The sequence below is a fragment of the Girardinichthys multiradiatus genome, chromosome 22, assembly GCF_021462225.1.
Source record: "Girardinichthys multiradiatus isolate DD_20200921_A chromosome 22, DD_fGirMul_XY1, whole genome shotgun sequence".
Taxonomy (NCBI): Eukaryota; Metazoa; Chordata; class Actinopteri; order Cyprinodontiformes; family Goodeidae; genus Girardinichthys; species Girardinichthys multiradiatus.
Window position 1 is genome coordinate 16,737,609 of NC_061814.1, and position 12,253 is coordinate 16,749,861.

Sequence of the window (12,253 nt, forward strand, 5' to 3'; positions counted from 1 at the left end):
GTTAACATGTAATACATCTTAATCGGTTCTAATTTGGCAGATTATTGCTGTGGCGCAAGTTGTGCTAGCGATACATTCAAAGACCATTGAATATTTCAGTATTTGGTGAGAAATGACATAAATCAGTGTTTCTCTTCTAATGTAACATTTAAGTCCATAGGCAAAGCCATTCTCAATAATTCTTCACACTATCTTGGTGTGAGGAAGTTGTTATTAATGTGACCTGGTAGTACTTTTTCTCTGGTCTGAAAGTAATAGTTTTTTGAATTTCAAACCGGTCACCAGGATCCACGCAGCTGAAAATCATGTGATTCAGGTCACCAGTGGATTTAACTCCATTTATGAAGGTTGTTGGATATCTTTATCAGGAATGTCAGTAGTTTATTATAATACTGTTTCAGTGTACTTCGTTACTCATTATTTAACGGGCAACTGAATACGTACAAATATCACATGTTGTTGTGCATTTGAGGCTGTAATTTCTGTTTCATTGACTGATAAGGAAGACAGTACTTTCTTTACTTTATTGTCCTGATACATAAAAACTTTAAATTAATTGAACATAGCTAAAGACTGGTCTGGTCATCTGAGCACTAAAGGTAGCACAACATAAATTTTGTCCAATGTATGTGTTTTTCTTAATAGTTAATTGTAGTCAGACGGGGTTATATAAATAAATTATTCTTTAAACGTATTTCTAAATGATACCAGAAGGTTTTGTTGTTATTAGTTTTAGTGTGTTTATAATGAGATCCATTTCTTCCTATTACTTCTGAGAAAAGTATTCCAGTTTAAGTCAGTGCAGATGAAATAGTGTGTGTGTGTTTGTTTAGCTGCCATAGGCACAGGGAAATAACCTCGAGAAGGACGTTCTATTCCTCTCATCATATGACCAGTATCAATCTATTCCTTACCCTGGGAATAAAGGTGACTCTGTTAGAGATGGTATACAGTGAGGAACATGAACTGTTGTCCTTTTATACCCCTTTTAACATCTATGGCTCCTAGATTTCAGCGTTATGTTTTCCACTCGCTGGGTTTTTTCATCAACATGATGTAACTGAAATTTAAAATGGAAAATAAGAACAGAACATTTGTGAGAACATGGTCCATTTCTGTGCCAGTTTTCAATGTCACAGAAAGGACAACCGGTTAGTATGTGAAAGTGCACCATTCACAGGCTGCAAAGTGCCCCCTGTGTGTGTTTCTAGTGGGCACTTTTCCCATGCTGGGCAACTTTTGCCAGCTGGAACATGAGGATGGTGCACTGGGGGAGAGGAGAACTTTGCAGGAACATGGTCTTGGCGGTATGCTTTAAACTGGCCCCCGTTGTTGTTGTTGTCTGTGATGCTGCTGGCTATGATAAGGTTTGGTCGAATGAGCTGAGCAGAGAGATTAGACATTTGTTGTGACAACCAGAGACAGGATAGAAGTTTGGAAAATATTTATTTTATACAAAAACTAGCATTTTTCTAGAGAAAGTTCCATACTTTACTGGACTTAAATTTCCAGAGTTCTCAGTGAAAATCTGAACCTTTATTGAAGTAAAACTAAATATGTATTTAAGCTATTTCCACAGTTCAGGAAGAGTTTAAACATAGAATCTGGAGCAACATAGGATCAGAAGGAACCAATGAATAGACATTCAGATTGATGGATGGAGGGACTGACGGATAGATGAACGGTTAGATTAACAGGCAGGGGGACCAATGGATGATAGGACGACTGATGGACAGACAAATGGATGGATGGATGGATTCCAGATTGTTTCAAACTGTGTAGTATTCTTGTGAACCTCAGTTTGGGCCAAATGATTGTCAAAGCAACCACCTTCAGGAAGGAGCACATTTGAATGACAGTAGTAGCTCGAGCATAGGTGAAACTGAACTTAACGGGATTCCTACGGTGTCTCTGAGTACACAAAAATGACTAATTGATTATATGAGGACTTTAAATGAGAAAGATGATAGGTGAAGGAACAACACCGGTTTGTGGTGTGTGGAGTCGATGTTTCAGGTCTAAGCTCCTTCCATGTCAGAAATAAAAAAGTGTCTGTTCCTAATTACCTCACTGAACAACCGTTACCGTGGGAAAGAAATGTAATAGTAAATTTGATAATAGATGTGTATGTTGTTAGTCTCTCCTTGGTTCTATTTAATTACCAGTAAACATAGCATCCTCCATCCTCTGCTGAAAGATTCTTCCCAGTTCTGTGGAAATAATCACCTAAAGATGCTTTGGATTTAAAACTGAGCCCGCATACAAACACAACCAAGCATTCAGTTGGTTGGAAAATGATGGTAAGACGCTTATCAGGGTGATGGTAGCTCCTGGGTTGTCCAGAAATGTCTCCTGACAGTGGTTTGTCAGTCCCCTGTTGCTGCAATGCATGATGCCTAATGGGTTAATCGTGCGTTAGCTGCCTTCATATATAGGACTCTCTGTGCTAGGTCATGGTGTAGTCAGGACCAGCCAGATGTACCATGTGATTTGTTACACCAGCCAGTAAACTACAAGAATGTTTTACTTGCAAAAAACTGAGGTTTAAGCTTGCTTAAGTAGTTATCTTCCTTAACTCTGGTTCCAAGTGTCCATACGTCTGATTGAAGACTGGCGCAATGTTCTTTTTTACTTAATTACCATCACTCTGTTTATGTATTTTTTGATGATCAACACTTTTTAAACAAAACATAAAAATTCTCAAAGGATTTGAATTATGACCATTATAGAAGGTTTTGGGCTTCATTATAAATTATATTAAAAAATACTGAACCACCATGTTAACTTTATGGCTTTAGTCAAAGAAATGTGATGGACATCTTCTGCAATGGCCCAGACTCCATATATTTCATGCGTTTTCACGACATTATAGACATGAAGCGTGTTAGGGCAGCATCATATTAGGAAAACATGCATTAATGCTCTTTAATATTGCATTAATATTGCTTTTGATTAATGCATATTTTCCTCCTATCAACACCATTTGGGATAAAGTATATCGAATTGATTAAATATATTTTCTGCATGCATCACCTAAAATATAGTAGGCAAACAGATTGTATCCATTTAGTTTTCTTGACACTGCCAAAACACACACAATTGATTGGGCAGCTCTAAATAATTTGACATCCCAAGGAGTGTTTTGCCGAATCACAGTCGTCATTGCAATATCAGACTATGGAAGATCAGAAAAGCCTATGTGGATGAAATATTTAGTTGAATACATTACTACAGGTTTCAATGATATATGTGACCAGTTGAATTGACTCTATCTGCCTTTAACACCTGAGCTTTATTTATGGTAGCTGAGATGCCATGGCTCACGGAGGATTGTGGGGACATTTTGTGGTTATAAATAAAGAAACCGGTCAGAAGGGCCCATGTACAGAGGCTACAGTCCTTGATGCAGCCATCCCGGGTTTGAGTCCTGGCCCGTTTACCTTTGCTGCATTTCTTCCCCTTTCTTACTCCATCCGATATTCTCAGTCAGTCAACCTTCAAAATAAAGGCCACTGGTGCCACGAAATAAAAAAAAAGGTCAGGAAAATGTGGGTGAATCATAATCAATATCATCATCACCATAGTATTGCAGTTATACAGGGGTTGGACAATGAAACTGAAACACCTGTCATTTTAGTGTGGGAGGTTTCATGGCGAAATTGGACCAGCCTGGTAGCCAGTCTTCATTGATTGCACATTGCACCAGTAAGAGCAGAGTGTGAAGGTTCAATTAGCAGGGTAAGAGCACAGTGATGCTCAAAATATTGAAATGCACACAACATTATGGGTGACATACCAGAGTTCAAAAGAGGACAAATTGTTGGTGCACGTCTTGCTGGCGCATCTGTGACCAAGACAGCAAGTCTTTGTGATGTATCAAGAGCCACGGTATCCAGGGTAATGTCAGCATACCACCAAGAAGGATGAACCACATCCAACAGGATTAACTGTGGACGCAAGAGGAAGCTGTCTGAAAGGGATGTTCGGGTGCTAACCCGGATTGTATCCAAAAAACATAAAACCACGGCTGCCCAAATCACGGCAGAATTAAATGTGCACCTCAACTCTCCTGTTTCCACCAGAACTGTCCATCAGGAGCTCCACAGGGTCAATATACACGGCCGGGCTGCTATAGCCAAACCTTTGGTCACTCATGCCAATGCCAAACGTCGGTTTCAATGGTGCAAGGAGCGCAAATCTTGGCCTGTGGACAATGTGAAACATGTATTGTTCTCTGATGAGTCCACCTTTACTGTTTTCCCCACATCCGGGAGAGTTTCGGTGTGGAGAAGCCCCAAAGGAGCGTACCACCCAGACTGTTGCATGCCCAGAGTGAAGCATGGGGGAGGAACAGTGATGGTTTGGGCTGCCATATCATGGCATTCCCTTGGCCCAATACTTGTGCTAGATGGGCACGTCACTGCCAAGGACTACCGAACCATTCTTGAGGACCATGTGCATCCAATGGTTCAAACATTGTATCCTGAAGGCGGTGCTGTGTATCAGGATGACAATGCACCAATACACACAGCAAGACTGGTGAAAGATTGGTTTGATGAACATGAAAGTGAAGTTGAACATCTCCCATGGCCTGCACAGTCACCAGATCTAAATATTATTGAGCCACTTTGGGGTGTTTTGGAGGAGCGAGTCAGGAAACGTTTTCCTCCACCAGTATCACGTAGTGACCTGGCCACTATCCTGCAAGAAGAATGGCTTAAAATCCCTCTGACCACTGTGCAGGACTTGTATATGTCATTCCCAAGACGAATTGACGCTGTATTGGCCGCAAAAGGAGGCCCTACACCATACTAATAAATTATTGTGGTCTAAAACCAGGTGTTTCAGTTTCATTGTCCAACCCCTGTACATCTTCCTCATATTAGGGCTTCCTCGTGAAGCCCTAGTAATGATGCATGTAAATCTAGGTTTCCTGACATTCATGCTATGCATATCAGTTACGTATTTGATCATTTTCAAGCTGAGCCTGGAAATATTCCTGGATAAGGAAGTTGTTTTTTCCTCTCTTTGCCGTTAAAGGGCCAGTTAGCTGACCACTGCCTTGCATTTTCCATCTTTCAGTGACTTTGACCTTTCTGGGCACTATTTGACTCTCTACTGCCACTTACAGATTATCAGAAAATTGGAAATAAATGACATCAGCAAGTATAGGCAAAAATAAAGGAAGAAAAATATTCATAGCGCTAAAATATAGATATAAATAAAAATAGACAGCTGCTTCTTAAAACTTTGATAAATAGCCAGTTATTTTATTTCATTAGCTGTGACATTTAGGCTCTTTGGCTAAACGCCACACTTTTTATGATGATCAAGAGCTGTTTTTTATTCGTTTTTTATGTTTAGTAGGCTTTGGTGTCATGTTGTTTCCTGTTTTTAAAACTAAAATGACAAACCTCAAGTGAGGTTTGAACATTCAAGGAAGCCTGCTGAATACATGTGCCCCATCAGATTAAGGGTTATTTAAAAAGCAGATAGGGTGGGTGCATACTTAGGGATTTTGTGATTATATCGCTGAGGAGGAACAGTAGGAGACAGAAACCCATGCAGTATAAAACATCTCTCTGTAATGATGTTTGTGCTGTAGAATATGCTAAATCCGGAGTTTACATCTACTGGTCCTTCTCAAAATATTAGCATATTGTGATAAAGTTCATTATTTTCCATAATGTCATGATGAAAATTTAACATTCATATATTTTAGATTCATTGCACACTAACTGAAATATTTCAGGTCTTTTATTGTCTTAATACGGATGATTGTGGCATACAGCTCATGAAAACCCCAAATTCCTATCTCACAAAATTAGCATATTTCATCCGACCAATAAAAGAAAAGTGTTTTTAATACAAAAAACGTCAACCTTCAAATAATCATGTACAGTTATGCACTCAATACTTGGTTGGGAATCCTTTGGCAGAAATGACTGCTTCAATGCGGCGTGGCATGGAGGCAATCAGCCTGTGGCACTGCTGAGGTCTTATGGAGGCCCAGGATGCTTCGATAGCGGCCTTTAGCTCATCCAGAGTGTTGGGTCTTGAGTCTCTCAACGTTCTCTTCACAATATCCCACAGATTCTCTATGGGGTTCAGGTCAGGAGAGTTGGCAGGCCAATTGAGCACAGTGATACCATGGTCAGTAAACCATTTACCAGTGGTTTTGGCACTGTGAGCAGGTGCCAGGTCGTGCTGAAAAATGAAATCTTCATCTCCATAAAGCTTTTCAGCAGATGGAAGCATGAAGTGCTCCAAAATCTCCTGATAGCTAGCTGCATTGACCCTGCCCTTGATAAAACACAGTGGACCAACACCAGCAGCTGACACGGCACCCCAGACCATCACTGACTGTGGGTACTTGACACTGGACTTCTGGCATTTCCTTCTCCCCAGTCTTCCTCCAGACTCTGGCACCTTGATTTCCGAATGACATGCAGAATTTGCTTTCATCTGAAAAAAGTACTTTGGACCACTGAGCAACAGTCCAGTGCTGCTTCTCTGTAGCCCAGGTCTGGGGAATGCGGCACCTGTAGCCCATTTCCTGCACAAGCCTGTACACGGTGGCTCTGGATGTTTCTACTCCAGACTCAGTCCACTGCTTCCGCAGGTTCCCCAAGGTCTGGAATCGGCCCTTCTCCACAATCTTCCTCAGGGTCCGGTCACCTCTTCTCGTTGTGCAGCATTTTCTGCCACACTTTTTCCTTCCCACAGACTTCCTACTGAGGCGTCTTGATACAGCACTCTGGGAACAGCCTATTCGTTCAGAAATTTCTTTCTGTGTCTTACCTTCTTGCTTGAGGGTGTCAATAGTGGCCTTCTGGACAGCAGTCAGGTCGGCAGTCTTACCCATGATTGGGGTTTTGAGTGATGAACCAGGCTGGGAGTTTTAAAGGCCTCAGGAATCTTTTGCAGGTGTTTAGAGTTAACTCGTTGATTCAGATGATTAGGTTCATAGCTCGTTTAGAGACCCTTTTAATGATATGCTAATTTTGTGAGATAGGAATTTTGGGTTTTCATGAGCTGTATGCCAAAATCATCTGTATTAAGACAATAAAAGACCTGAAATATTTCAGTTAGTGTGCAATGAATCTAAAATATATTAATGTTAAATTTTCATCATGACATTATGGAAAATAATGAACTTTATCACAATATGCTAATATTTTGAGAAGGACCTGTACATGCCAGAGATGGTCACATGTGCAAGCAGGGAATTTGAAGCCGCAGAAGAAGGGTTGGGTTGAAGAGACCAGGGTCTCTGAAGCTGGAGGAGGAGGGATAGACACTGAGATGCAAAGCGGGGCAGGTCAAACATTTGTAGAGAACTGGGTGTTAACCTAGCAGGCTCTCTGCATGGTATAAATGAGGCACTCAGGGCTTGTTCGGCTGCTCTGTTAGTTGATGAGAGGAATCTGGAGTCCTCAGTCTTGAGATTGAAAGCTTTTGAACAGTAAGTCTCTTTTGTTTCAGGGTAATTTGTCATGTTTTGCTATTCAGAAAGTTTAGAGAAATGTTCAGTGGGATATTAGATGTCATTTAGACTTGAGTCTTTTGCAACTGTTACCTAACTTTACCGGTGAGCGTTAAGATTTCTTTGAACTGTTGAGTTTGTGTTTGACCAACTTCAGCTCTTGTGGCTGCATTTTTCAAGTAGAGTTGTTTCTCAAGATTTGCAATGCTCTGCTAACTCCACTGGCAAGAAGCCACAGCATTTTCGGTTGACTTTAAAGTTAATCTGCCAGTATCATCAAAGTTTGTCATTTTTTCCTGAACAAGATCCATGACAGAGTCTTGAAACCTTTTCTTCCTCCTCCCCAATCTGAGCGCTGGTAATCAACCGAGGCCTATCTGTGCCAGCTTGCCGTCAAGTTTCGGCTCCAGCTTTTATAAATAATGTCTCAGCCCAGCCTGGAAAATAACAAATTGTGAACTAATAAACTGACACCAGAGGTTTGGGAGCCATTATGTAAATATAATTAGTTACCATAAGGGGAAAAACAGGTCTAAACACTTGTTTTTATAAACTGCATTACCTCTAAAACGCTTCGCTTCTCAGCCACATGCAAACAAATGAAGATGCTATAAGCGCACAGAGATCAGAATTATATTTTTACTGTAACACAGCAACATTAGATATGTCTGACTTGGACTAGACCGATATTGCATTAGTGAGTTTTTTTCTGCATACATCTAATTACAGACAGACGGAATAGCTGCTGCTAATGTCTTTTTTTCTGTTGATTGCAGACCTCTTGCCCCCAATCAAACCAGTGACAAACTGAAAACCATGACGGCCATCAATGCACCTCAGGACAAGTAAGACCAGATGCTGTAAACAAGGGACATAACATATTTTGTGTTGAACAAGAAGCTGTTAACTTCTGTTTTTAACATCTGGATGTTGAAAACCCAGCCTGGATGGCATTCGCTGAATACGTTTGTTGATATAAAGATGAATGGCCTGACTGATGTACTCTCATGTGGATTTCCTTTTGGTGCTTCCCCAGATACCGTGCAGTATGGATTATTTTCTTCATCCTGGGCTTGGGAACCCTCTTACCGTGGAATTTCTTCATGACAGCAACAGTTGTAAGTTGTGTCTTCATGTACATACAAACCAACTTTATAGATACTAGGGTTGTCACAATACTAAAATTTCAAACTCAGTACGATACAAAAAAATATCCAATACCAGTTTTGATACCGGGGCAACATTTTTGAAGGCACATTTTCTAGTTAAGAGCAAAAATTTGATTAATTATGATATGATGAAATGTTAACTACCTTAATTAGGCAAAACTAAAAATTCAGGTACAATTCAACCCTTGTTTAGAGAAATATATAAAACAAATGTCGCTTCCCGGGGTAGGTTGCTAGGGTAGGGGTTCCTACCTTTTTACTAATTTAAATGTCAGCTTCAGTCTGGCTCTGCCATAACCAATGCCTTTACAAATAAACTGACGAGTAATGGAGGCAGGGCACTAGGAACACTTTTCTTTAGCAAGGACGTAGGAGCTGGTCAGAGTTAATGGGAAGATGGATCTAAATACAGGAAGAGAACCTGTTAGAGGCTGCTAGGGACCTGAGACTGAGGGAGAGGTTTCCCCTTCAGCACAACAGACCTTAATCTAATCGATAACCTTTGGAAAGACTTGAAACTGAAGTTCTCCATTTACTCATACAGAGCTGTAGCTATTTGGCAAAAATGGCCAGAAAATGTCAGTCTCTCTGTGCAACGCTGTTAGAGACATACCCCAGAACACCATTTTGTGTAAATTTGTTTATTTAGGTCTCGTTTTAACAGGGACTACAGTGTTTACATCACTGCAATTTACATACTTGAGTGAATGAAAACATGTCGTCTATTTCCATCCACATGGCACCAACCTGTGATTCCAAGTTGCTGTGTGGCAATGAGAGAACAATCCTAATGAATTTGCATTCCTCGCTGCTTTTCTTTAGTACTTCACAGACAGACTGAAAGACCCATCGATGAACCACACCAATGGAACGTTAGCTCGCACCGTGCTGGAATCAAAGTTCAACAACGTCATGACGCTGTGTGCCATGGTGCCTCTGCTCGTTTTCACCTGCCTCAACTCCTTCATACACCAGAGGTACAGATCCCATGTAGAAATGTCTTCCTTACCACACATAAAAAGCAAGGAATCAATCTAATAAGAGCAGAGTGCAAACATGTTAAGTCATGGTTTGATTTGATAGAAAATAACTCCAATAACTTGTAGGTCTAAAGCGTGTTTTTAATCTTTTAAAGTAGCTGCTGCTTTGCTATATTTATTCAAGGAGAATTGAAGTAACGTGAGACCCTGCTAAGCAGCAGTTTTTATTTTTTCTGTCTTGGTCATTGCTCAAGCCTGCCTCCCTAGCCTCTGATCTCTCCTTTCTGCTCTATGCAGCTTTATCCTCACATAAGGAGGTATAGCTTCGTTTGCTTTAATTGGACTTCAGTAAATGCACACATGCATCCAGGAAGGCTATTTATGTTTCTCACTTCCTGCTGTTTTTTTTTACACTTGCTTTATTTCTGTTTCCTTCCTGTTACCACCACAGAACAAAGGCTTGTACATTAGGACTGTTTTCGGAAGCATTTCCTTTTGTGTGCTTTCCATTTTTTCTAAACTAATTTGTTACAATAATGATCAGAAAACAAATGATATAATCGTAATCCACAGTTTAATATTTTTCTCTTGCTTTCTGTGTTACTTTGGTTTTTGTTTTAGGATTCCTCAGAAGCTGCGTATCTCAGGCAGCTTGACCGTTATCTTCCTAGTTTTCGTGCTGACAGCTATACTGGTCAAAGTGGACATGAAACCTTTGCCCTTCTTCACCTTCACTATGATTAAAATTGTCTGCATCAACTGTAAGTGTTTTTTGTTGCAGTATTTAAATAGATGTCGTCTTGTTTCCTCTGAAGCTGAAGATTGATCTAGCTTTGGTTGCGATTCTGTGCTGCTGCCCACAAGCTAGGTTAAAGCTGTTTTGCCACATATGTTGATGTATTGAAAAAGACATGTTACATGTTTCTAATTGTAGGGATATAAAGGAGATTTTGTTGAACATCAAGTGCCTTTATGTCTTTAAAGTATGGGGTAAGATTTTGATATGCCCCCCCATCTCAATAGTGCATGTATATTGGAATCAGTGGTGAGGAATTCACTGTGTTCTGCTGTGTCAGGACCGGGCATGTTACTTTTGTTGTAAAGTTGCCATCTTGTATTTATTTTTATAATTTAAGTATCATTTGGCATTATGTCATTCTTTGCCACTAAAGTAAAAGGCAGATATGCAATAGTTTGACAAAGCATAAACTCATTTTCATGTTGTAGAATATTAGAAGCATTGCTAATGGTTGCAGAAGCAGAAATAAAACTGTTGAAGCCTTATTATCAGGTAGAGACAAACAGGAAAGGCATATGTCTGCAATCTTGAACGACACATTTCTACATATTGATCAATAAACTAAACAATTATTTTTATCGTTTTGGAGCTGTCATTTCCCTTAAAGACTACAATGGGATTTATCAAGGTGAACCATTTTTATACCATGATTCTGCTCATATATTTGTGAAGCCCTCGGTTAAGAAAGTTTGACATTTCTTGCCAACCTCGATCCAAAAATCCAATATTGATTTTGTTTATATAAAATCCAGTAAAAGCTGCTATAATAATATATAGTATATATATAATAATTTGTATCTCATTTACACAGTGGTATGTATAGTAATATAAAATATATTTTTTGAAAATATTCCTTTAGGGTTCAAACGCATATTATCTGCAACAGTGGCAAAAACGTACATTGCTGGGAATACTGTTAATCTGGGTTTGATGCCAATGGCACTCAGCATTAAATGTACGCCTAGTGAAAAAGTACAACCTTCATAAGTGTTTGTATAAATTGTGATGCTCTTCTGTGGGACTGAATTAAATTGGTCTTTTTCCAGTTGAATCTCCTGTTACTACATATCATAGCATCACGCTGGGATTCTCAACACATTCTTCATTCTCACTGTGTTTGTTTATTTGGAACAAGTCACAACACAGCAGGGATAAGCTTATCCTCTTTCTTCTCCCCATTGGGTTGCTTCTGACCCGCATGTTCTCATGCATGAAGAGCCCAATGTGAATGTTTAAAGGAGAACATGGTGACCATTAAAGCTTTGATATCCAGTTCTGCACATTCCTGCTCATGACGTTTCTGCATCCAGCTCAAACATATGCTGTTTATTTTCTTTAGGTGTGTCTGTTATGAAAAGCCTCACTATGTAGATGTTTGCTAAAACATTGTTCATGTTTATCATTTTTAGGAGGAGCTATGGTGTAATTTCTCTTGCCATGGGCTTTGCATGTGTTTCTGATGGTTCCAGTATATACCTTTTAAAAAGCTTTTTATCTGATTTTGTGTCTCTCACCAGCATTCGGAGCGATTTTTCAGGGCAGTCTGTTTGGGCTTGCTGGGATTCTGCCTGCCTCCTACACCACTCCCATTATGAGCGGACAGGGTCTGGCTGGCACCTTCGCTGCCTTCTCCATGATCTGCGCCCTGGCCAGTATGGATCGCTCAGAAATCACTTTATTTACTGTCAGACACAAACACCTTTCTGATACTCTGATGGCAGCTCTTCTGTGCTGGCCTTACGCATCATTTTCTACAAAGTTCATGTCCAGTGGAAAGCCAGGTGCTCTCACTAGTGAAGGTTCATGGATGAGAAACGAG

The 12,253-nt window shown here is 40.0% G+C and overlaps 1 protein-coding gene across 2 annotated transcripts in view; it reads left to right on the top strand.

The window, feature by feature from the left end:
• The window catches only part of LOC124859392 (equilibrative nucleoside transporter 1-like), a 54,000-nt gene that overhangs the window by 33,092 nt on the left and 8,655 nt on the right, over nt 1–12,253 (top strand). Inside the window, exons 1-6 of one of the 2 annotated variants that reach the window (XM_047352149.1) lie at nt 7,345–7,465; nt 8,263–8,331; nt 8,523–8,604; nt 9,478–9,632; nt 10,257–10,396; nt 11,952–12,086. In XM_047352149.1, coding sequence (XP_047208105.1) covers nt 8,303–8,331; nt 8,523–8,604; nt 9,478–9,632; nt 10,257–10,396; nt 11,952–12,086 — 541 coding nt within the window. In that variant the 5' untranslated portion in view covers nt 7,345–7,465; nt 8,263–8,302. Of the gene's footprint in view, nt 1–7,344; nt 7,466–8,262; nt 8,332–8,522; nt 8,605–9,477; nt 9,633–10,256; nt 10,397–11,951; nt 12,087–12,253 lie in introns of those variants that run through there. The other variant, XM_047352148.1, reaches the window with a different exon arrangement.